The sequence below is a fragment of the Marmota flaviventris genome, chromosome 19 (genome assembly GCF_047511675.1).
Source record: "Marmota flaviventris isolate mMarFla1 chromosome 19, mMarFla1.hap1, whole genome shotgun sequence".
Taxonomy (NCBI): Eukaryota; Metazoa; Chordata; class Mammalia; order Rodentia; family Sciuridae; genus Marmota; species Marmota flaviventris.
The window spans coordinates 33,726,062-33,752,992 of record NC_092516.1 but is presented as its reverse complement, the minus strand read 5'-3'; the positions used below and the strand labels follow the sequence as shown (position 1 = coordinate 33,752,992).

At 42.1% G+C, this 26,931-nt stretch overlaps 1 protein-coding gene across 1 annotated transcript in view; it reads left to right on the top strand.

The window, feature by feature from the left end:
* The first annotated feature begins 2,163 nt into the window (after positions 1–2,163).
* The window catches only part of LOC139702852 (guanine nucleotide-binding protein subunit alpha-12-like), a 93,980-nt gene continuing 69,212 nt past the window's right edge, over positions 2,164–26,931 (top strand). Inside the window, 1 exon segment of the mRNA XM_071605270.1 lies at positions 2,164–2,466. Within this exon segment, the coding sequence (XP_071461371.1) occupies positions 2,164–2,466 (303 nt within the window).

The following is a 26,931-nucleotide window of genomic DNA, read 5'->3' as shown; positions in this document are numbered from 1 at the left end:
TGCCATAAATATAGGGGATAATTAAGAGATTATTATTGACTACACAGATAAGCTTGTTTATTTGAAGCACTTTAGCCCCTTGACAACGTGAAGGATATGTCCAGGGACCTTGTCAAATTCCCAAATTAGATACCACTAACAGCATATAATTTCTCCCATAAAATGCCATAATGTGTCACTAAAAAATGTAAGTGACCCTTTAAAATATTTAATGATTATATAAACATAGACATCAAGCTATTTGTAAAGATATAAAGTTATTTGTTCCTGTTGTCTGAAGCACTTGGTGATTCTATTTTGTGAATTACTTCAATTTTTTAACTGAATATGAGATGAACTCTGACTTGAATACTATTGTCCCTCTTTGAAATTTCCCTATTTTCTGTTTTAGAAAATTGCTTTCTTAGTCCTCTTCACTTCTGTTGTAATAGCGGTGCTTGGCTTTTTGCGGGAGATGATTTTTCACAAAGAAACAAGATTTCCTTTTAATCGTTTTTCAAAGATAATATGAATTTTATCCATATTGTTTTACTGAATAATGTTGACTCAAAAGGAATACAAATTCATGCCATGATTTATAGCATTTGTAGCAAGTGACAAATGCTATAAATCATGGCCACTTAAGGTCCTCAGAGAGTTTAAATCTCAATTAAATCTTGAATATCCATGGCTCCATGGCAGAAAATAGGGATGCCTTTAGACTCTGTTTTGCCCAGTAATTTGAACAGTCTGGCTTCCTAACGAATGTATAAGTTTCTTGATGCAAAAAAAGGATCATGCAAAAATTATTCATAGAATATAATGGAATCACATTCACTAATCATTTTTTTTTCTCTATTGATCATATCCCTCTCTGATTAGAAGCAGACAGATGTTCTAAAAGAACAGAGTTCCAGCTGCCCTGTGTGATCATGGGTTATTTGTTTTTCCTGCTCCCCTTCATTGTATTCTCCTGTACGGGGTGGAAAGGCAAGTCGGTGACAAAATAATCTTTAAGACTGTTCCCAAATCTAACCAATCACCTGGATCCCTGGGCTCCTTCCAGCAGATCAGTAGATCTGGTGAGCATAAGGAATCTAATAAAATCAGCTGACATTCCTCAAGCACCTATTTGGGGGTAAACACTGTACTGTTTTGCAAGTTCATGTTCTCAGTTTATATTTTCACAGCTACTGGAGGTACTTGCTAAGAACAAAACACACACACACACACACACACACACACACACACACACACAAAGTCCCTTAAAAGGTAACGCAACCAGTATAACCAGTAACTTGGTTGAGTATAGGTTTTACCTCACAGGCTCAGCAAATCCAGGTCGCCCTCTCTCGATCACTATGCTATATAAAGACTTTCCTGAGGAATTTCAGGTGATTATGATGATTAGCCAGCTTTTCGAAAGTCGCCAGGAGTCCCATGCAACTCTTAAAGGTATATTTGCTTGAAATTTATGGCCTATCTCTTTCCAGTGTTTCTGGGGAAAAGATGGTTCAGAAACAGATTTCTCCCTAAATATAGCAAGAGTAGCTGGACCTCCTATCGGTATTTTCCAGCTTTCGGGCCACGTCCCCGTTCGCTCCGCTAAGGTCCTTGTCTCGGGGGCTGACCCAACCTGGGAACCAAGGGAGACTCTTTCTGTACACCTGGCACTTCTGGTCACGCCCCATTCCGCGAAACTCCCAATAACAAGCCCATTCACTATGACTGACGTGTCCTCAGAGCAATTATAATTGGCCATGGAGGACGGCCGCTCCACCTCCTCAACGACCCCGCCTCCCTTTCATTCTGAAAGAAAGAACCTCGCTCGCGAGTCCAATGAGAAGCGCCTCCACCCCAAAGATCCCGCCTTCTTCGGTGCCGGCCCCGCCCCGAGGGCGACAGGGGCGCCCGCCCTCCCGGCGCGAGCCAGGCCAATCGGAGGGCCCGTTCAGCCGGACGGACAGCCACCGGCCCAATCTGCGGGCCTCGCGCGGCACCGCCCGCCCGTCGCGGCCGCCCCGCCCCGCGACGGGCTGAGCGGCGGCCGGGCGAGTGCGGGCCTCGGGCGGCGGCGGCGGAGCGGCCTGGGGAGCGGCGGGCGGCGCCTGGCCCGGCCTGCGCGCGCCGCGGGCGTCCATGGCGCGCGGGCTCCGGCGGGGCGCGGCCGCGGCCTGAGGGGCCATGTCCGGGGTGGTGCGCACCCTCAGCCGCTGCCTGCTGCCGGCCGAGGCCGGGGCCCGCGAGCGCAGGGCGGGCGCGGCGCGCGATGCGGAGCGCGAGGCCCGGAGGCGCAGCCGCGACATCGACGCGCTGCTGGCCCGCGAGCGGCGCGCCGTGCGGCGCCTGGTCAAGATCCTGCTGCTGGGCGCCGGCGAGAGCGGCAAGTCCACGTTTCTCAAGCAGATGCGCATCATTCACGGCCGCGAATTCGACCAGAAGGCTCTGCTGGAGTTCCGCGACACCATCTTCGACAACATCCTCAAGGTGAGCGGGCCCGCCCTGCCCCGCCCGCACACCTGTGTCCAGGTGGGCGCTGGTAGCGGCGGCCAGGCGCGCGCAAGCTGGGGCCACGGCCGCGCGTTTTGTCCCCCGCTCTGCGGCGCCGCCTGGCTCGCAGCGTTGTCCACTGCTCCCGCGACCAGGTACCCCTGCGCGGAGTCGAGAGGGCCACTAGCCTGGGGTCACCTGGGGCTCTCCTGCACACCCCCTAGTCCCCGTCGGCCTGGTGGCTTTGCCCCTTCTCCGGTGTTTGGGGACGTTAAGAGTAGAAGCTGGCCAACTTCTGGCGACTTGGGGGCGGAGGGGTGCTTGGTGATGGAGAAAGCCCCCCTGGACACACCCTGGCAGGATGGAGTCCGGGGTTTCCCCTGCAGCTGGGCCGGGTGAGGGAGCTGAATTTGCCCTGCCCAGCCAGCAGCAAGCCCTGAAGAGCAGTGAAGTCTGGAGGAGAACCAGTCACCAATCTTAAGTTTTAACTTTATAGTAGGAAAATTTAAAGCATATACAAAAGTAGCGAAGATAGTAGAAAGAACTGTAATGTACACCTCTCAGCTTCAACAGCGATCATGTCCAGGCCAGCCCGGTTCACCTATGCTCCCATGATCTCCAAGCAAATTCCAAACGTTGTACAGTGGCCTTAGAAAACATAAGATCGCTAAAGATAAAGGCCTTGTTTAAAACAAAACAAAACAACAACAACAAAAAAAACACATTACCATTAATGAAAAAGGTTATTACTAAAAGTAGTAACTCCTTAATGTTGCCAGATATCCAGTCAGTGTCCATATTTCTTCCATTGTTTCATTATAAGTTTTATTTGTTTGACCAGGATACAAATAAAATCCTTACATTGTGTCTTGCTCCCTTTATATCTTTGCTGTGTTTGCAGAAGGAACGGTAGAGTTGACTGTCCACTTTCCAGTGTCTCACTACTGTGAGCTTGTGTAAAAGGCCCCAGAGAAAGGAAATCTGGAGAAAACTGATGAGAAGGGGAGAGGAGAGAGTCAATCCTGCACTTAGATTGGGTCATTTCCTTTTTGAGTTTCTTATCTATACACTTTTCATGCCCCACTCCTCAACTTTTCCCAAGTCCATTTTGGAGAAGCCAAGTTACAGGTCTGAGGAACAGTTGTCTCCAAGCAGACGTGGAGAGACATTTATCTACCAGAAAACCTGCCTGAAGACTCAATTTTATGGTGCCTGAGGGATTTTAAATTTAGCAAAGGGCAGGAGAATCGAATCTGGGACATCTCTTTCACTTCACCCTGGAAGCTCCCCTCTGGCCATGGTGCCAGGATCCTGAGCCCCAGAATTCCAGGCCGGTATTCCCACTTTACATTTTTGTTACTAAAATATCTCATTTCAACACAAATAGGTCATTTGGGATTGTGATGGGAAGAAAATAATTTGAATGATAAAACATCCCTTGCCTTTTCAAAAGCCCGTCCAGTCAGGGCTCTGGCCAAACACTGGATGAACTTTAAAGAGGAGGTGCCCAGTGCAGCTCACTAGAGATCAATTGTGTGCTTCAAAAATCTCCTCATCTTCTGGGGTAAAGTGCACTTGAGTATCTCTCAAAACCTGCTCTCTTAACTTCTCTTCAAAAGGCTAGTTTAATTTTTGCTGCTTTCCTAGACCTCGGAACAGGCAAATTTGGCTGGTTCACTGTCTCCTGGTTTCTTTCAGTTCAGGATGCAGGAAAAATATTCAGAAACAGAGGGCTCAAATCCAACTTGGTACCCGAAGCATATTTTACAAAACTCAGTCTTAACCTTTTCCCAATGCATATAAATGTTAACTTTTACTGGCTTCCTTATCAAGAGAAATAAGATTTGTTAAATAATATTAAATTTTCTTTTTCTGTCGGTGGGGGGGGGGGGGGGTGGCAATACTGGAGATTGAATTCAGGGGCACTCAACCACTGAGCCACATCCCCAGCCCTATTTTGTCTTTTATTTAGAGACAGGGTCTCACTGAATTGCTTGGTGCCTCATTTTTGCTGAACTCGCAATCCTCCTGCCTCACTTTCCCAAGCCACTGGAATTATAGGTGTGTGCCACCGTGCCTGGCCCCAATTTGTTTTTGACTAATTGTAGTTCTGTATTAAACTCATTTTATCCATTGTGAGGATTTTAAAAGCTAGTTAGAAATTCATCTTTTAATTTGAAACAACAAAAAACTTTTCCTCTCCCCCATTCCCATTTTTATTTGGACAAAATAACTTCAGAAAGAGACTTTTTAAATAAATGGCTTTGTAGTAGCTTCAATTGTGGACATTTGAATGATACTGTTCAGAATAATATTTATATAGAGGCTATTTTTAAAGCAATCTCTGCTATGCATATTGTGCCAGACCCTTTCTGTATGGCATTTAATTTTCATAACACTTTCAAATGGTATTGTCCCATTTAGCCAATAAGGAAATTGAAGATAGAGTTTTAAAATCTCAAGGTCGGCTATCTAATTAGCAGATGGCAGAGCTGGAAACCAAATCTGGTCTTTTTTAATCAAACTTTTAATTTTGCAATAATCAGAGTCGTGTGCAGTTGTAAGAATAACACAGAGATCCCATATACCCTCTACCCACTTTTGCTCAATGGTAATATGTTGTAAAACTGTACTACAACACTACAACCAGAATATTGGCAATGATACAGGCAGGACCCAGACCAGTTCCATCACTAAAAGGCTCTCTAGTTGCCCTTTTGCAATCTCTTTTTTTTATGCTCCCCTCCCAGACCCTATCAGTGACTGATATATTCTTCAATTCTATAATTTTGTCATTGGAAGAATGTTGTATGAATGGAATCTTGCAGAACGTGATCTTTTAAAATCAGCTCTTATCTCTTAGCATAATTCCTTGGAGATTCAGTGCAAGTAGTTGCGTGTATCTATAGTTCTTGCCTTTGTTTAATATTTATTTTTTAGTTGTAGGTGGACACAGTATCTATTTCATTTTTTTTAAATATTTATTTATTAATGTTTTTTTTTTAGTTATCGGCGGGCACAAAATCTTTGTCTGTATGTGGTGCTGAGGATCGAACCCGGGCCGCACGCATGCCAGGCGAGCGCGCTACCGCTTGAGCCACATCCCCAGCCCTTCATTTTTTTTAATGTGGTGCTGAGGATCAAACCCAGTGCCTCACACATGCTAGGTGAACACTCTACCATTGAGCTACAACCCCAGCCCATCTTGCCGTTTTATTGCTGAGTAGTCCACCATTTAACTCTTCTCCTATTGAAGGATGTTTGGGTTGTTTCCAGTTTCTATTACAAATAAATCTCCTTTAAACATTCATGTACATACATTTATATCTACATAATTTTTCATATATCTGAGATAAATTCCCATGCATACAATTACTGGCTCATATGGTAGTTGCACATTTAGTTTCATAAGAAACTGCCAGTTTATTTCCCAAATGATGTGCTATTTTACATTGCCATTATCAATGTATAAGAAAGCCAGTTTCTCTGCATTTTGCCAGCATTTGGTGTCACTGTTTTTTATTTCAGTTATTTTGATAGGTGTATAATGACATCTTCTTGTAGTTTGGGGGGCTTTTTGTTTTGTTTTGGTACCAGGGATTAAACTGAGGGGCATTCAACCACTGAGCCACATTCCTAGCCCTATTTTGTATTTTTTTTAATATTTTTTTTTTTAGTTGTAGTTGGACACAATACCTTTATTCCATTCATTTATTTTTATGTGGTGCTGAGGATCGAACCCAGGGCCCTGCGTGTGCTAGGCAAGCTTTCTATGGCTGAGCATAATCCCTATTTTGTATTTTTATTTAGAGACAGGGTCTCATTGAGTTGCTTAGCACCTCACTGTTGCTGAGGCTGGCTATTGAACTCATGATCCTCTTGCCTTAGCCTCCAGATTCTTACAGTTTTAATTTGCATTTCTCTAATGGTTAATGATGATAAACATCTTTTCATGTGCTTATTTGCCATTCATTTATTTTCTTTGGGAAAGTGTTTCCCTGTTTTTGTCCATTTTCTTATTAGGTTGTATGTTTTTTTATTGTTGAGTTTAGGGAATTTTTTTATATTCTAAATACTAGTCCTTTGTTATAGATGATGAATTATACATATTTTCTTGCAGTCTGTGGGCTGGCATTTTATTTTTTTAACAGGCACCTTTGTAGAGCAAAATTTTTGCTTTCAATGAGGTCTAGTTTACCAATATTTTTCTTTTATAGATCATGCTTTTGACATCAAGTCTAAGAATTCTGCATAGCTCTGAATCTCAAAGATTTTTTCCTTACTTTTTTCTAAAAGTTTTGTAGTTTCACATTTTACATTTTAGTGTGTGATCTACATTGAGTTAATTTTTGTGTAAGGTATGAGATTTAGACCAAAGTTCATTTTTTCTGCCTGTGAATATTCGGGTGCTCAGGTACCATTTGTTGAAAAGGCCATCCTTCTATTGAGTAGTTTCATGCGTTTGTCAGAAACCAGGTGGGCATATTTATGTAGGTCTGTTTCTGAGTTCTCTTTTCTGTTCCATTGATCTGTATGTTCATCCTTGTGCTACTATCACATTATGTTGATTATTACATAATTCAATTTTAATATCAGATAGGGTGATTTCTCCTATTTTGTCTTTTCAAGATCACTTTACTTATTTCAGGGCTGTGCCTTTTTTTTCTGATAAATTTTAGAAATCAGCTTTGTCTGTGTCTGTTTTTAAAAACTTTGTTGGGATGCTAACAGCAATTATATTAATATGAATCAAATGAGAGAAAATTGATAGCTTTGCTAAATTGAGTCTTCCAATCCCTAAACATGGTATGCCTTCATTTAAGTCTTTGATTTCTTTTATCAGCCTTTTCCACATTGCAGCATATATATTCTGTACATTATTTATTAATTTTACACCTAAATATTTAAATATTTTTTTAAAGCAATTGTAAATGAGATTGTCCTCTTACTTTCAATTTCTGCATGCTCATTGTTAATGAAAACAATGTGATTGTTTTTTATATCTTGGTTTTGCATCCCATGACCTTGCTGAAAATTACATCAGAAGAGCTTTCCTGTGGATTCTTTGAACCTTCTACATAGACCATCATGTTAGTTTGTTAGCTACAAGTAGAGAATTTTACTTCTTCTTCCCCAATTGGTATGAATTTTATTTCTTTTTCTTGCCTTACTGCAAAGGCTGGAACTTCCAGTATTATGTTGAGTAAGAGTGATTAAAGTACTGATTATCTTCTCTTTCTGATCTGATGTTGATGATTTTTGCTTTCTGTATTTTTGTCAGTCTTCATAGAAGCTTACCATTCTATTGATTTTTTTTTGCCCCCTAACCAAAAAGAACCAGCTTTTGATTCCATTGATTCCACTCTCACTTCATTTCCTTGTTTCCAATTTAATTTATTTCTGTTCTTTGCTTCTTTTGTCCATTTACCTTAGATTTATTTTGTTCCCCCCCCCCCCATTTTCTTGAGTTAGAGACTTAGATTACTTATTGAGATCTTTTCTCATTTCTAATATAAACATTTTAAGTGTTGCAATTTCCCCTCTCAGCACGGCTATAGCTGTGTCCACAAAATTTGAATGTTCTACTTTCATTTTTATTCAGTTTCATGGGTATTTTATTTCTTTTGAGATATCTTCTTTGACTCATGGATTATATTTTTATAAGTATGCTGTAGTTTACAAATGTTTGGAGATTTTTCTGTTATCTTTCTGTTACTAATTTCTAGTTTGATTCTAGTATGTTTAGAGAACACACATTGTATAATTTCAGTTCTTTGAAATTTGTCGAGGTTACTTTTATGACCCAGAATATGGTCTATCTGTCATATGTTTTGTGGTCCTATGTTGGTGAATATTCCATAGGCATTTGGGAAAAAAATATGTATTCTGTTATTTGTTGGAGTGTTCTACATATTGTCAGTTGATGCTACTGGTTAACACGGCTGTTGACTCTGTATCCTTGATGAAATTTTGTTCAGTAGTTCTATCACTTGCTGAGGGTTGGATATGAAAGCTCCCAATTTCTTCTTTAGTTCTGTCAGTGTTTATGTGGTACATAAACAATTGGGATTATTATCTACCTGATAGATTGAGCCTTTGCCATTATGTAATGTCCCCTCTTGTCTTTACAGATGTCCCTTAAATTACAATGTGATTACTCATCCTGTCAATTTGCAACTCTTTGTAAATTGAAACTGTTATAAGTCAAAATGCATTTAATACATACCTAACCTACTGAACATCCTAGCTTGGCAACACAGTATACTGTTGTGTTCAATTTTTAATCCTGAGGACGTGAGGCTAAGCTGGAGCTGTTGCAGTATCTTACTGCATTCTACTAGACCAGAGAAGATCAATATTAAGATATTGAAGTAGGTTTCTATGGAATGTGGATGGCTATTGCACTATGATAAAGTCAAAAAAGCTGAAACATAGTAAGTCAGGAAATCATCTATAGTAATTTTTTTTGTGTGCTGAAAGTGTCTTTATCAGTTATTGTCACATACCCACTTCTGGGTTTTTTTAATATTTATTTTTTAATTGTAGGTGGACACATACCTTTATTTTATTTTTATGTGGTGCTGAGGATTGAACGCAGTGCCCCATGCATGCTGGGCGAGTGCTCTACCTCTGAGCCCCTCCACTTCTGTTTTTATTAATGCTTTCAGGGTGTCTGGTTTTTTCATTCTTTTAACCTACCCATATTGTTTTGAAGTGACTTTTGTGTGGATTTTTTAATCCAATCTTCCAATTTTAATTAATTTGAATATTTAGATTATTTGCATTTAAGTTAAGGTTAATTTATTATTAATGTGTTAATTGTAGATGGACATAATAGCTTTATTTATTTATCTTTATGTGGTGCTAAGGCTCAAACTCAGTGTCTCACACATACTAGGCAAGTGCAGTACCACTGAGCCACAACCACAGCCCCAATAATTTGGATTTTTGAAAATTTTTTAGAGAATCCTTTGGGGTTTTTGAAATTTTTTTATTTGTATAAATTTTTTATTCTATTGACAATAGAATGTATTATGTCCATCTACAACTTAAAAAAAGATATTAAAAAATATCCATGCATACATGGAGTATAATCTCCCATTTTGTGATTGTACATGATGTGGAGTTATACTGGTTGTGTATTCATATATGAATAGGAAAGTTATGTCCAATCATTCTATTGTCCTTCTATTCCCATTCTCCCTCCCTTCCCTTCATTCCCCTTTATCTAATCCAATGAAATTCTCTTCTTTGGGGTTTTTGTTGTTGTTGTTGTTTTTCTGTTTTGTTCTTACTTTTTTATGGGCTATCTGAACATGTTTTAGGACTCCATTTTGATTGATTTTTTAGTATTGCATTTTGAATCAATTTCTTGGTAGTTGTTCTAGATTTACAATATACATAGGTAACTTACCCAGTCTCCTGACAAGGGTGTTTTACTACATTAAGTTTCCATTTAGTTTACCCTCTCCACTTTTCAAATATAAATATTTTAAATATAAATATAAATATTTTAAATATAAATGTAAGTATTTTAAATAGAAAGTAAATATAAATATAAAATATAAATATAAAAGTGGAATATTACTAATGTCCTCTTCTTACCTTTTATATCTGCACCTCTTCTTACTCTTCTGATGGTCGTCCTCTCTCCTTTCTGGAGTTCACAGCCTTCTGTTCTCATTCCCTTTCTGTTTAAAAAAACTGCTGCTGGCTGTTCTTTAAGAATAAGTCTGCTTGCAGTAGATTCTCCAGGCTTTCTTTCATCCAAGAAACTTCTTTATTTCCCCTTCATTCATATATATATTTCCCTTTATTTTATTTATTTATATGTGGTACTGAGGATCGAACTCAGGGCCTCGCATGTGCTAGGCAAGCGCTCTACCACTGAGCCACAACCCCAGCCCTCTCTTCATTCTTAAGGGACATTTTTTGCCAGCTGTAGAGTTCAAGCTGTCAGTTCTTTTAGTAGTTGAAGAATGTGCCTTACCCAGTTTCAGATGAGAAGATGTCATTTGAATTGGTGTCCCTCTATAAATTAATGCTTTTTTTGTTCTCTGGTTGCTTTTAAGATTTTTCCATCATCTTTAGTTTTCAGAAGTTTGATTATGATTCATCTTAGCATAGGTTTCTTTCAGATTATTCTATTTGGGGATTATACAATTTACTGAATCTGTGCCTTTATGTGTTTTGCCAAATACAGGGGAGTTTTCAGGTATTATTTCTTCAAATACTTTCTCAGTCCCACTGGTTTTCTCTTCTCCTGGAACTGATGGCTGAGCTCTTTGCTCTTTGGTTATTGACCTCCAGGTCACCAAGACTATTACCTTCTTGAGTGGGGTTGTAGCATCAGCCTCCTGCCACCTCCTAGTCATTGGGTTAGGGTCCTGTTTGAGGCCAAGGTTCAGGCCCCCAGGGCCCTGCTGACATTATTCCTGTAGGGGATTTGGACACCCATGCTCTTCCAGGCAGAGGGGGGATTCCTGTCTGGCCTGCCGGAATTACCTGCTGGGCCACTTGGGAGGACCAGCTGTTTCCTCGGGGCAGGAAGATGACGGAAAACCAACTTCCCTCCCCTCACAACTTTGCTGAAACCTCAATGGGTGGCATATGTGGGGTTTTTGTTGGTGTTTGGCTGGAGTAGGGTGGGTATTTTAGTCAGCTTTTTCACTGCTGTGACTAAAAGACCGGACCAGCACAATTGCAGAGGAGGAAAATTTTATTTGGGGGCTCATGGTTTCAGAGGTCTCAGTCCACAGACAGCAGGCTCCATTCCTCAAGAGTGTGGCAGAGGGAAGGCCGTGATGTGATGATCTGGAAGCAGAGAGGTCAGTCGCTGGTTGCCAGATACAAATATGTGCTTCAAAGCCACGCCCCCAAGTCCCCTCTACTCCAGCCACACCCTACCACTTCAGTTACCACTCAGCTAATCCCTATGAGGGGATTAATTCACTGATTGGTTAAGACTCACAGCCCAATCACTTTTCCTCTGAACCTTCTTGCATTGTCTCACATGTGAGTTTTGGGGGACACCTCATATCCAAACCATAACAGTAGGCATTGCCAAGGTCTCCTGCTGTAATCCCACCTCTCCCTAGGTGCATTTGCCAGGAACTGGCTCATCTTGGGGTTCTTTTTTCCTCTGCCTCCTGTCTCTTCCAGCTGCCCTCTGCAACACCTGACTTGTGTGGGTAGGAGGTAACAGGATACCCAGGGGACTCACCAGCATGTCCTTCAAGTCCAGAGGTTCCGAGGCAGCCTACCTTCTTTCCCACATTTGCTTATTGTGTTTTCTTGATATTGTGTTTTGCAGTACTGGGGATTGAACCAGGTGCTCTGCCCAGCCATTTTATTTTATTTTAAATTTTGAGACGGGGTCTTGCTAAGTTGCTGAGGCTGGTCTCAAACTTGCAGTCCTTCTACCTTAGCCTTCCAAGTAGCTGGGATTACAGGCATGTGCTGTCACGCCCCATAGCCTGCCATGTTATATCCAAGACTTTTTAGGGGTGGAGATACTCCATCTTGATGGTATGGCAGTCTTATCCCCCTTGTTCTTTGATTCTAGATGTGGGGCTCATCCCTCTTGATCACAGGTGTGCCTGAATTTAAATATGTGATTTCTTTAACTTCATTACCTCCAACCATCCTCTGCAGTTAATTATGTGAATCTACTAGTTGCTTTGACTTGCTATAAATAGTTCCAGTAAGACTGGTTCATTCTTTTATAATCTTAAAGATGAAACTCTCTCATTTCCTTAGTGGGCTTTCCTTAAAGTTCGTGTGTTTGATATTTGGAGTTTGCTCCAAATTAATACCTCCACTTGGCACAAGCTCAAACCCAGCTTGGATTTGATTTATAGTGGTTCCATAGCCTCTTGTGTGTGATATCATGCATTACAAGAGGGTTTTGGGTTTTTATTTTTTCTGTTTTCTTTTGCAGTTCAGGGGATTGAACCCAAGGCTTCATACATGTGAGGCAAGTGCTCTACCTCTGAGCCACATCCCTACCCTTTTTTATTTTATTTGGAGACAGTGTTTCATTAAGTTGCCAAGTAGGCCTCAAACTTGTGATCCTCCTGCCTCAGTCTTCTGCGCAGCTGGGATTATAGGTGTATACCACTGCACCTGGCTCAAGAACATTTTTAATGACTGAATTTCATATCCAGTTAGAAGTAAATAAGTTGTTTGAAGGTTTTTTGTTGAATATACATAATACCATGCCCATAATTGCATTGGTATCTCTTCTAACCACTCCAACATAGTTCCACCTTATGTATATGTATATGTATGTGTGTGTGTGTGTGTGTGTGTGTGTGTGTGTTGCTGATTTTAGAAACTTCTTGAAGATTTGATTACTAGAATGGGTGGTCTCTGAAACAAAATAATTGACAACTGAATTGTTGATACTGTTGATAATGAAATGAAAAAATTACATTCAACAAATATGCAAGGCCTTGTGCTAAGGCGCTAGTGGCAGAAGGGGTAGTCAATGAAAAGTGCCTGTTCTCAACCCTCATCTGTTAAACTGGAAAGACAGTTGCACAAATATATTTAACATAGAGTGTGAATGTACACCCTGTAAGCACCACTATGGAAGTAGTGAGTTGGTGGGAGAACAGGGAAGATTAACACTGGCTGAAGAAGCTGAAAGGCCTTGTCCAGGAGGTGTGATTTGAGCTGGCTTTGGGAGGCTCTACAAGATTTCAACAGGTATAGTAGGATTCACAAATGAGACCATCTCAGTGCTACAGAAGTCTACCAGTGAAATTGGTTTTGTTATTGTTGTTTATTTTCATTTATTTATTTATTTATTTATTGGGGGTGCTGGTGATTGAACCCAGGGGTGCTTTACCACTAAGCTATACCCCCAGTCCTTTTTATCTAATTTGGAACAAGGTCTCACTAAGTTGCTCAGGCTGGCCTCAAACTTGATCCACCTGCCTCAACCTCCTGAGTTGTTGGGATTACAGATGTACACCACCACACTCATATATCAATGAAGAAAACTCTAACAGGGAGCAATATTAAAAGGAGACTCAGCACAGGAGCTGGATGGAATTTCCTAGTCAAAGCAACTGGTCAGATTGTGGTAGATTGTGACATACCCTGTATTCATCACATTCTAGCTAAAAGCTGTGGGTTTGATCCCTGGAAAATTCATGTATATACACATCATTCCAAGGGGTTTTCTGAATGCCCTAAGTTCCAAGAGTGGGCCTACAAGTGGTCTAGGAACTATTATTAAGAACTTTTATTGTAGAATAGTTAAGATTAAGCTAACTTTTTGGAAGTTTCTTTTTCTTTTACTTTTTGGGTGTTTTTTGTTGTTTGTTTGTTTGTTTGTTTGTTTTAGAATTTTGTTGCTTTTGTGTTTAAGACTTTGAAGACACCAACATTGCTGATTTGCATTTTTTGGTTTTTGGTTTTCGTATTTTGTTGTTGGGTTTTGTTTTGTTTGTTTGTACCAAGAGTGAACCCAGGGGCGCTTAACCACTGAGCCACATTCTCAGCCCTTTCTTTTAATTTTACAATCAGGGTCTCACTGAGTTGCTGAAGCTGGCTTTGAACTTGTGATCCCCCTGCCTCAGCCTCCAAGGCTGCTGGGCTTATAGGTGTAAGCCACCATGCCCAGCTGCTAATTTGTGTTTTTAATCACTTTGCAACTCTTGCCTGCAAGATTCTGCATGTGTTGGGCTCACAAAATACTGCTTGGGACTCGATGCTGCAGTGGGTTTTCGTGAGAGCAGAAGCACAAAGCTGCTTCTGGGGTCTGGAGCACAGTTGAGTTTTTATTGCCTTGTTGGAAAATTTCATTTAAGTAAGCAAATTTACTTTTACACTGGGAAACACATGGTTGGTTTTTTAGAAATGCCCGAAACCAAAAGCATCTTTTTCCATCAGTTGAGAGAAATACAGACACACCCCTCTGGCCATTGTTGAGATTCAGAGCCCTAAATGCCCTCCAGCTTCCAAGTTTACATTGTAACCAATCATATCAGGGAGCAGTTTTTGGCCTTTAGTCACCTGTAGGGTGAGATTTGGAACATAGCTGCTAGATGCTTAACAAGGTTCTGTTGACAGCTCATAATCATTTTGTTGTTACATAGTTGAGAGTGGGTACATGGATGGTGTCATTTTTTTAAAATGTAGCTGAAGATTTAAACTTGAGGCTTATCTAGAGATGTAATTATAGGGTTATCTTTAAATCCAAGAAACTTATATAGTGTAATAGACCTGGTACTTTGCTTAAGAGACAGGCTGGTTCATTTTATTCTGTAGCTATTATTATTTATTTGTATTCAAACAATTAATTTGAGTCTTCTTTCCTCTTGTATCAAATGGCTGGACAAAGCTACATAGTGTCAACTGTCCTTTAAGGGAAAGCAGAGTGTAAAGTTTCTGACCTGTGCAATAGTTTTTCTGTATGTTTCTTTTGCCAGTTAAGATATTTGTCTTGAAGAGCCAGGTGTGATAAGGCACCTGTAAACCCAGCTACTCAGGGGCAGAGACAGGAGGATTTATGAAGCCCACAAGTTCAAGACCAGCCTGGGCAACACAGCGAGACATCTCTCTTTTTGTTTTTGTTGTTGGAACTGGGGTAGGGGGATGTGGCTTAGTACTAAAGCATGTGCTTAGCATGGGTGAGGCCTGGATTTTATCCTCAGCACCACAAAAGAAAAGAACTGTGTGTGTCTACTTCAGGATTGAATATTCAGGTATGCCCAGGGACATTGGTTTCGAGAATAGAAGGCATAACTTGCCCTCTGCATAGTTTGTCTGTTGGAAGTGCCCATGCCTCTGTGTTGATTTCATGAATCAGCTGGTTTGTAACTTGAACTTCGGATATACAGCATCCATATGGCAGTAAAGGGACAGTCCTTACTCCTGGGAGGGTTGTGAGCAGGAAGGTGTAGACAGAGAGCAGCACATGGGTTGTTATGGAGTCCAGGGGAATTAGTCCCCGACCCTTGCTGATGCCCACTGAATAGCATCCTTGTCTAGATTTTGGCATCTATTTTACTATCTGGTCTAAAGCTTCAGCCCTGTTGCATCAGACCACTAATCTTAGTATCACTGGCGTGAGCCAGTGCTATAAGCATTAGGTAATCAAATGACTGTGGGAACTGAGTTGAGCAGAACCAGAAGCTGAGGAGACACTCATGTGCAAATAATTTGGATTTTGTTGTCATTATCCTGAGGAAGTATTCCCATGACTGTGCACTGTGGCTGTACCAAGCCCTCCAGTTTCTGTTTGGAACAGACAGGTGGGTTTCTGCTGTGACCAGGAAGGGCCAGGTGGCTGTGGAGGAAGACCTTCCCTATCACTTAGGGCTCTGTATGTGTGCAGCCTGAGTGGAAGAGACACTTCCTCCTCTCCTGGAGCTTCCTCTCCTAGACAGCTCCTTTGAGACCAGAAGCCCAACAGAGGAGGGCAATGTGTATGTGTGTGGGGGGGTGAAGCATCACTGGTTATACCACTGGCAGGACAGGGAGCCCTTGCCTGGCTGTAAATGTGCCTATTGGATGTGTGATTAGATTCTCCTGGGCTATGCTAGCAGCATCCAGGGCCAGTCCAGGTTCAGACTGCTGAGGAATCTCTACAGGACAGCTCAGTGCTGGGTGTTGGTCAAGGTGCGCATGCCTCCACAGTCACTGACAAAGCTCCAAGTGACATAGTTGCATTAATTTTCAGGGGAAAATATTATTCATCTTTGTAGACAAGATACACAGTATTCCAAGCCAAAGACTTGACATTAACCAAGGAAGGAAAGGGAGTTGTTATTTAAAGCCTCACCTTAACTTCTGACTAGCTGCTGACTAACTTAGAGGGACTAGCCGCTGCAAACATTATTTTTACAATTTCTATAATACTTATTAGCAGAATTTATTTCTTTTTTTAGTTTTTTAGAGGTCCTAGAAATAGAACCCAGGGTCTCATGCATACTAGGCAAGTACTCTACAACTGAGCTACACTTCAGCCCCCCCCCCCCCCCATTAATAGGATTTTTAAAAATCTATATATACTCCATTTTAAAACTAATTAATTAATTAATTAATTATTGCTATGGGGATTGATCCCAGGGGTGCCCTACCACTGAGCTACATCCCCAACTCTTTATTTTTTATTCTGAGACAAATCCTTGATAAATTGTCCAAACTGGTATTAAGCTTGCAATCCTCCTGCCTCTACCTCCCAAGTTGCTGGGATTGTGGGCATGTGCCACCACACGCACCCTCATACTCAGTTTTTACCTACAATTCTTAGCACACACAAGATGACTAGTAACTTTTTATATTTTTGTGACCACTTAGATGTTTTTCCTTCAAGGCTATGAAGTTCCATAATTTTAGTTTGAGGATGGGGAAAGGAAATGTTTTTTCCCAGGGTTCTGATGACTTGATGAGATAGACATAAGTCAAAAAGCATTAACCTTGCAGAGTAATGTGGAACAAGACGAGAAACTTCCTGGGAGATTGGCAAGTTGAAATTGAGAAATAGAAATCTGGTCATTTACCTTCTTATCAGTACGTGTTTGGTATGACTATAAAGCAGTGAAACTATTTTTAAACAAACAAACCAGGACCACCAGAACATACTAGTTAGAGCAGATGTGTCATTAAAGGAAATAACCCACTGCCTATTAAGTGTCCATGTGCAGACAGACACTTCTGAGACTTCAGGGAAGGCAGCCGGCCAGTGGGAGGGAAACCACCCCATGTAGGGAGCATGCATTTTGAAAGTACCTTGTCTGTTACTGCATTTGACCCTGGGAGTAACCCTGCCAGGGTAGGCGGGGGCCCTCCGCTGATTGGGGTAAGATTCTTTATCTTCCTGGCCTCCTGTGTCCTGGACAGGAATTTCAGCTGCCTGGATTCTCCTGCCTTCTCTCACCATCCCTCTGCCCCTGTGCTCAGGGAAGGAGGAGCAACTTGGTAGTCTAGTGTGTTCGGGAGGAGAATGTGAGCAGGCAGGGCTCAGCACCCTCTTCAAAGCCATCCTGCCCCCAGGAGTGTGCCTTTCTTCCTGCACCAGCCGCAGGGCCCCCGGCCTGTGTTGTCAGCAGTGCTAGTGAGCAAGCCCTACTTGGCTGCACATCTGAAACCAAGCTCTGTAGTCAGAAAGCCAGCGTTTTGATCTCCATCTATCTGACTCCTGTTTTGATTTCCAAATTGATTCTAGACTTGGGGGCAGGAGTAGAAAGGAGACTCCTGTGAGGATGGATGCACACTACAGCCAAGGATGGAGAGAGACTATTCTAGTGCGGTGGTACCTCTTGACCTCGCACTTCCCGAACATTCTCTCCAACACCCTCTGATCTGGGGAGAAGTAGACCCAGGATCTGGAATATAAGCCCAGGGAAAAGTTAGAAGGCGACCTCAGAAGTAGAGGACCATGTCAGGCTGAAACTGCACCATCTCCAGAGCCCTGGGCTGGAGCCAGGCTCAGGGGCTAGTGAGTGAGCTTGAGGTCTAGGTCACCAAATAGGACTTCACTGAGCCCAGACCAGGTTTTAGCTGTTGTTCACCTCCTCAAACATGCTTTGAAAGCAACCTCTGTCTGTCACATTCCAGTTCTGACCTGAGAAGAAAATAGGTAGAAATGGTATCAGGGAGATTGACCTGGAGAACTGCTGAGAAAGGTTCTCAGCGCTTGGAGAACTAAGCTTGAGAAACTTTTAAAGAAATGAAGTGGCAGTTCTGAAGTACTGTAGCCAAATTAGTAGTAGTGTTGGGGAACAGCATGCAAAAGGCAAATATAAAACCAAATCTGAAAAAAAGCCAAACTGTAAGATAGAAGCATTGCTCAAAAGTGCTTGTCATCATGCAACATTACCAAGCATATAGATTCTATGAAACAAAAGCTTCAGGATATCATACAAGAATAGCTGAGATAAAAACAGATTTGCACAGTTAATGAGATAAATTAAAAATCCAGATAACACCATTATAGATCTCATATGTGTTAAAAACAGGAAGGAAGATAAGCTACCACAGAAAAGTAAATTAATGGTGTGTGGGATTGTGCCCCAATCCCACTCAGCATTGGTGTCCCCACAGTTGTAGAGCCAGGAGTCGCAGGACACCTGACTCCTTTGGATGCTCGCCTGTGAAACAGATCTGGTGTCAGTGTCCAGAGAAGGCTTGGTGCTCTGCAGTCCGTCCCTACAGAGGGGAATAAGGGCGGCTTTGCCAGTTCTCCTCTCTTCTTTCTGAGTATACACTGCCTCAGGCGGCGTCCTGGGCCTGGGCCAGGGGCTACAGATGGCCTTTTGTCCTCTGAGCCCATCTCTGCTGGCACTGCCATGGCCTTTGTCCTGCACTGCAGTGCAGTGTGGGTACTCCCACTAAAGAAGGGCCTGTTTGGGCAGAGGGACGTTTATCTCTTAGGCCACCTCTTAAACTAAGGTCCCAAGAGCAGGAATAGTTTTCCTCTGGTGTCTCACCAGTGCCCACACATAATGGGAGTGGGAGACGCAGTCCAGGTACCTGCCACAGGTTTGAGAGCAACTCTGGCCCTTCTCTCAGCTGCCTCCTTGGATACTTTTTGGTGCTCAGCTGCACAGTTGTCCACCCTCCGTTGCACAGTTCCCTGTTCACAGTAAGTGGCAAGGCAGGGATCAGGTTTCAGATGAGAAAACAGGGACAACGGCCCTTTGTAACATGTGACTCAGCCTGTCGGAAAGTTGGTGACAGTGGACTGAGCCACCTAGGCTGTCTTCTTAAAACATGGGAGAACTGTGTCAATGGTGCTAGAAGTTGCTACAGTGTTTCCTGCATTAGGAGTAGATGTGGGAACTGTGCATGTGTGATAGTTGCTACAGGTGAAGGAGCCAGGCTGAGTCTTTTGTGGAATCCAGTGCAAAACCTGGAAGCACAGGAACACACGCTCACACTCATTTGCTCTCATAGATGCACACACACAGTACAAAACATTTCAAATACTATGATTCTGTTGTAACAATATATGTAACCAGACCTAGAAAAAAGTGCTTATTTCTAGGATACAATTATAGACATGTTGTTTTTTAAAATGTATTTTCTACGGTAAACATTATTTTAGACACTGCATTGATCATAGCAATTTTGTAGTATGAATCCCTAGGAATATAATTTAACTATCCACTAGTGATTAAACCTTTTCTCCCCACGTTAATTCCTCTGCAGTTACCCGGAAATTTTCATTTTGAATTGTAGGTGTTGTAACTTAATTTCTGGTTTTAATCTTACTTTAGAATTTTTGTAATCTTGAATATTTTCAGAATGCATAAATATTTGCCAAACAGACCACAGCATCTTCAGCATTTTTTTTTTTTAATTGGAAACTTGTCTTAATTCTTGGTAACATTTCCCCTGTCCCTCCCTATCCCAAGATTCCCCTGTTAGGAACATCTTGCAGCAGTGTGGTACATTCAGTACCATCAGTGAATGAACATTGACATATTTTTATTAATTAAAGTCCCTAGTTTACATTAGGGTTCATGCTGTTGTACAGTTCTGTGAGTTTTGACAAATGTATCCACCATTACAGGTCATACAGAAAAGTTTCACTGCCCTAAAAATCCCCTGTGTGCTACCTGTCCGTCCCTCCCTCCCTCCAACTCTTGGCAACCACTGGTCTTTTTTAGGATTTTTGGGGGGAGGAGGGTCCTAGGGATTGAACCCAGGGCCTCACTCATGCTAGGCAGGTGCATCCCCAGTTTAGCAATCTCTGATCCTTTGCTTTCTCCATAGTTGTACCTTTCTAGAGTAACATATAGTTGTAAGCAGACAACATACAGCTTTTTCAGATTGTCTTCTTTCACTTAGCAATTTATATTTAAGGTTGCTCTGTGAGTTTTCATGGCTTGATAGTTTATCTCTTTTTATTGTAGAATCATACACCTTTGTGGCTGTACCACAGTTTGTTGTTTCTTTTACCTGCTGAAGAACATTTTTGGTGGCTTCTAAATTTGGGCAGTTGTGAATAAAGCTCCCTAAACACCTGTGTGCAAGTTTTAGAATAGACATGTTTTCATCTTGTTTGAAGCATTACTGCTGAATCACATGGTAAGAGTATGTTTAGTTTTGTGAGAAACCACCAAATTTTGATTTCCCAGCAGCAGTGGATGAGCGTTCTTGTTGCTCTATGCTCTCACCAGCATTTGGCATTGTCAGTATTGGGGGTTTTAGCCATTTTAGTAGGTATGTAGTGGTGTCTTGCGGTGGTTGTTTTATTTTGCAGTGCCCTAGTGATGCATGGTGCTGAACATCTTTCCATAGGTTTATTTGCCATATGTATGTCTTTGGTAAGGTGTCTGTTCAAATCTTTTGTCCATTATTTTTTAAAAAATATTTAGTTTTTAGTTGTAGTTGGACACAATACCTTTATTTCACTTATTTATTTTTATGTAGTGCTGAGGATCGAACCCAGGTTCTCGCAGGAGCGAGGCAAGCGCTCTACCGCTGAGCCACAACCCCAGCCCTGTCCATTATTTTTTTTTAATCTTGAATTTTGAGAGTTCTTTTTATATTTTAGATACATGATATATGTTGCAGAGGTTTTCTTCCAGTCTCTGGCTTATCTTCCTGTCCTCTCAAGCATAATGTGTTCAGCATTCACATGTACTTCATTCCTTTTATGACTGAATAATATTCCATTGTACAAGTATACTAGAGTTTGCTTATCCATTTATCAGTTAATGGACATTTGGGTCATTTCCACTTTTTAAAAAATATTCTTTTAGTTTTCAGTGGACCTCTATTTTATTTATTTATATGCAGTGCTGAGAATCGAACCCAGGGCCTCACACATGCTAGGCAAGCACTCTACCACTGATCCACAACCCAGCCCTCATTTCCACTTTTTGACTATTGTGAATAATGCTGCTGTGAACATTCATATGTGGGATGTGTTTTGTGTGATATATGTTTTGTTTTCATTTCATTGGCTATATTCTGTTAGGTAGTTTTTCATTACTATAACAAATACCCAAGATAAATCAACTTCTAAAGAGAAACGGTTTATTTTGGCTTGTTTGGGAGGTTTCAGTCCATGATGAGTTGGCCACATTGCTTATAGTCTACCAATAATGTAGCCCATCATGGTGGGGAGCATGTGGTAGAGCAAAACTGCTCACCTCGTGGTCAGGAGAAAAAAAGAGAGAAAGAGGAAGGGACCTGGATTCCACAGTCCCTTTCAAGGGCACACTGGCTATGACATGAAGATCTCCCACGAGCCCCAACCTCCTAACCTACCACTTCTCAGTAGGGCCAGAGGCCAGGGGACCAAGCCTCTAACACATGGCTTTTGGGAGACATTTAAGATCCAAACTATACGCATGCCTAGGAGTGGAATCACTGGAGCATACAGTAGCTCTTATGTTTTTTTGAGGGGCTGCCAAGTTGTTTTCCAAAGCAGCTACACCATTTAACACTTGCTTCAGCAATGAACATGGATTCTAGTTTCTTCACATGCTTGCCAACACTTGCTGTTGCCTGTTTTGTGTGTGTGTGTGTGTGTGTTTAAAAGCCATTGTGGTTTTGATTTGCATTTCCTTAATAGTGTTGAAAACTTTTCATAAGCCTATTGGTTTGTTCTGTCAAAGATTGACTCTTTGTGACTTCTTGAGTTTAACTCCTTGCTGTTTAATCAAACCTATGTGAAGACTCATTAAATTTTATATATAATAAAGATGTATGTAGACCTAATGGCAATTTGGGCACCAAGGAATTGAAAATATCCAGTGATTTTAGGGAGTTACATTATTATTATGATAATGATGATAAGGAAGAAGAAGAGGAAAAATGTTGCGAGTGTATAATTGGAATGAAAGTCTGTCCAAGACTCGTCCTTCTGACTGTCTCGATTGCTGTATGCCTGCGTCTCCACAGGCACCCTTGCTGATGTTTATCCTCTGTGTACTTCCTTGGGTGTCCTGTGCATGACTGCTGTCCCCATAAGACTTCTCAGGCATTCTTTTTAAGTCTGCTTTCTTCCTTAAGAAATGACAGCAGGCCTTGATTTCCTATCAGATCAAGTAATTTCTAAGCCAGAAATGACCACAGTTGTTCTATTACCCTTGGGCACAAGTGTGCACACTCCTTGATAGGCTGGCCCCTCCCCTCCAGTGCCTTCTTTCTTACTTTACTCTTTCTCCATTACTTGGCTTCTTAATGTCATCAAGTCAAATGAAAACACACCCATAGAGGGTGACGAGCTTCCTGGCACACTGCAGGGGCAAGCATGGGTGGGTTGCTTGGGTCTGCTTTCCTGGGGCCTGGGGACTGCCCATACGAATGAGAACAGTAAGCTTCCTGCTTTCTGGCTGCGAGGCAGCACTGGGGAGTCCTGGAAGGAGATCAGAGGGAGAGACAGATTCCTTCTGATACTATTTCTATGCCCCCTCTACCTTCCCCCCTATAATTCACTAATTTGAGTGTGTGTTTATTTCCTGTTGAGCACCAGAGTGATTTAGAGGGTAGACTGGCATGACCTCTCTTCAGCAAGCAATGCGATGATCCAAGTGGTCACAAAGCCTTGTGTGCTGCACAGAGCAGGTTGAGGGTGAGGCCAGCCTCTTTTCCAACTTGTGACAGATCCTCCCTAAGTGCCTATTGAATGAATTGTTCTAATTATTTTGAGTCATGCCTGGCCTCTTCCAAAACAGTTTTGTTTTTCTAAATCTGTGGAGGTTTATTATTAGCATGGCTGAAAGACCAAAGCATGAATGTCTGCCTCTTTAAGAGTCTAGTTTCTTCTTCCCCCTGTGCTCTTTCCTTATCACCTGCCCCAGGTGCTCGCCCCACACCACCAAAAGAGGCTTATTTGAGCTCAGAGAAGTTGTAATATCGGAACACACATTTGCCCTCACTGCTAGCAGTTCTTTCGGTTAGATAAGTAGCCTTTTTATATAAATAGTTCCCTCTTGTCTCTGCAGTTAGAAAACAGGTCCCTTGGGCTTATTTGTGTATTGTGTGAAGTGGGAGGTGAGCTCCTGGGACCTAGGCCTGTACTGTTCCCAAAGTGTGGAAAAGGTCTTTCCCCCAAAGCCTGTTGTACATGTCTCAACCCTGACTTTTTTTGTTACAAATATTGTATGAACAGTTACTTTTCTCAAGGCCATAGTGGTAGCTGGTAACTGCAGTTCTTGATAGACATTTTATCTCTAATCTCTTAAACCATATTGGATTCCAGTAAATGTGAGGTCACAGCGTGGGCAGAGGAACTCGGATGACAAATTCATGGAGCATCTTTTCAGTTAGTGTTCTGAGGAGTGGCTTTAGCAGACTATCTTGGGATTGGGGGCTTCAGAATGTTTGTTTTGTTCAACTCCTTTGCAAGTGCCTGGCTTTAATCTTTGTTAGGGTTTGAGGAAGGGACTTGCTTAAGAGGTATCTTAGATTTGGGAGGTCAGAATGGGCCAGATTCCCACTCTCAGTTAATGGACAGATGGTCATTCCAACAGGAAAATCTTTCAATTCGGAAGAAATTGTCCCAGTGAAACCTGGTAGGTGAAAGAAACAGGAAAACCTACCAAGGAAACAGTTCAAAGGAAGAGTAGCCTTCAGGATTGGCAGCTTTAAGTATAATGGTTTTAGGGGGTTGCACCCCGTTTTCATCTTTTTCCTAGGCATTGAACCCAGGGTCCTGCACATGGTAGGCAAGCGCTCTTCCCACAACTAAGCAATAAGTTATAAAACAGAGATTGGGAAAACCAAGTAAATACATATTAACCTTTTTAAGCTTTATCAAGAAATGTCTGTGTTTATCTGAATCATCTCTGTTTACGCACATATTGTGTTTTACATGGTTCTAGGCAATGCATCCCAGAATGTCAGTCCTTGGCAGCATGCAGGGACCTGGCCTTGCACCTGGCTCAGTGCCCACACAGGATAGGCATTCAAATATTTATTGGATGTATAAATGAATACTTTTAGAGAAAAAAGTCTGAGGGAACTTAGAAACCAGTTTTAATATTGATTATCTTGAAACAAAGTATTTGTCACGTTTTAGTAACATGAATGTGGAGTTCTATGAGAAGGAGTCTAGGCTAGCCTGGGTTTCCTGGCAACTAGCTCTTTGCTGGCAGACTTGGAAGAGAAAGAGAGAGCTCACCTGGTATTGTGCTTTGCTGTCTTGCTAAGGTGGAGGGGACAGTGGAGCAGAGAGCTAAGACAGAGAATCCCTGTAGGAGTTCACTGTCCGTTGAAAAAATTGCTCAGGGTGAATTGTTTTGCTGGAGGCCACCCAGTGAGTGCGTTGGGAGTTGCAAGCCTAATTTCCTTATATAGAGTCATTCACACAATTTGGGAGTTTCATGTGCAGATGATAAAAGCAGTTCTCTATCCATTACTCTCTGGAACTGACTACTCACGGGTATAATTTTTCCACTGTCAGCTGGAGCCTGACATCCATTTTCTCACACCCTGTAAGTTGTTTGGCTCATTCCTGTGGAGCATCAAGAGGGGCACCAGGCTGCAGGAAGCAGTGTGTCCCCACTGTTTTGAGAAGAGGGAGTATCTTCTCAAGATACAGCTGCCTTTCTCAACATCTCTGTAGAACATCTGTAACTTAAGCATGAACATAGAACCCTTAAGCCTAGGATGAGCAGAACATGCATCAGAAAGTCATAGATTAGCATCTTTCACTTAGAATATTCTGTAGAGCCTACAGGAGTGGCTCCCATAGTCTGTTCATATTGACAGGTGGTGGCGGTAAGGTTATAAGGCAGAGGCGCGGTGGCCATTGGCCACGAGATGGTAACTGATTGGTGGGAGCAGGTCTGGAGAAGCAGCAGCTCATGGATTTTGTGTCATTTTCTTACTCTGCATTTCACATCACTGGAGAGGACTTTCTATTTCAACTTAAAAAAAAAAAAAAAACCCCGTTTTATTGAGACATAACTGCCACTGCATGCTATTCACTCATTTAGAGTCTACAATTCAGTGAATTTTAGTGTATTTATAGAGTTGAGTGACTATCACTATAGTCATATTTAGAACATTGTTGTCACTCCAAAAAGAAACCCTGTACCCATTGAGGGTCTCCTTGTTTCCCTCCAGCTTCCTTCCTAGCTCCAGGCACCCACAGCCTTCCATCTCCATTGACTCGTTTCTCTGAGCATTTCAGATAATTAGAATCATACAGTATGTGTTGTTTTATGACTCGATGCTTTTCTCTCTTTTGAAGTTCATGCACCTTGTAGAATTCTTTTATGTGGTTAAAGAGGGCTCCATTTTGATAGACCCATTTCATGGAGCTCAGGTGACGGACGTTGGGTTGTCTCTATCTTTGGGCTATTAAGAATGTGCCGCAAGCTTTAGTGTGCCAGGGTGTGTAGGGACAGATTTTCATTCCTCTTAGGTGTATCCCGTGGGGTGGGATTGCTGGGTCACATGGTAACTCCGTGTGTGACATTTTGAGCTGCCACTGTACTGCTTTCCAAATCAGCTGTACCCGTGGTGCAGCCTTCTGTAGCCCTTGCGCTCTTCCTTAGATTTACCCTTCCTGGTGGCTGTGAGGTGACATCTGTGGTTTTGATTTGCGTTTTCCTGATGGCTGATGAGGCTGAGGTTCTATTCATGTGCTTTTTGGCCTTTTGCATTTCTTCTTCCTTGGAGAAATGTCTATATGGAGCCTTTGCCCATTGTTTATTTGTCTTTTTATTATGGAGACTGGGGAATTCCTTAAGGGGGCTGTTTTTGATTATTGTGTGTCTCACTTATTAATCTCTCTGTAGCATGTAGGCGGAGTCTCCATGGCTGTTTGAGTTTTCTGTTGCTGCTGTAACTCACCACAGACTTAGGGACTTGAATCTCTTACTAGTTAACTCAACAGTTCTTGGGTAAGAAGTCTGGACACAGTGCAGCTCAGTCAGTTGCTGTGCGTCTCACAAGTCAGAAATGATCGTGTCAGCTGGGCCACGTTCCTTTCTGAAGACTATTGGGAAGAACCGGCTTCCACTCTCACATAGATTGTGGCAGATGTCCACCCTCTGTGGCTGTAGGGCCAGGACCTCTCCCCAGCCTTGCACAGGACCCCTGTACCTCAGAACCAGCAGGGGCATGTGCGATGCTGTACGTCCTGGGAATCTGCTTGACTATTCCTTCTTCATTGACTTGTAAGGACACATGCAATTATATCAGGACACAAGGTGATCCAGGATAAACGCCTTATTTTAAGGCCAGCTGAGGGGCAACCTTAATTACATGTGCACAGTCCTTTCATCTCAGTGCCTAGATAGTGTTAGATTGAGTAACTGAGGTTACCTATAGAATCCCCACCCAGCAGTGTGGGCCCACCTTGTGGCCTTGTGGGGGAGGGCCACTAAAAGTTAAGGGACTGCTCAGAGAGAACAAGTACAAACAGATGATCAAACCTACAAGCAAGGCTGGTTTGATGCACCTCTCCTATTTTTATATATATGAATTAATTTTTTTCTTATTGCACCTAGAGTCAGTTTGTCTAGCCTCTGGTCCACT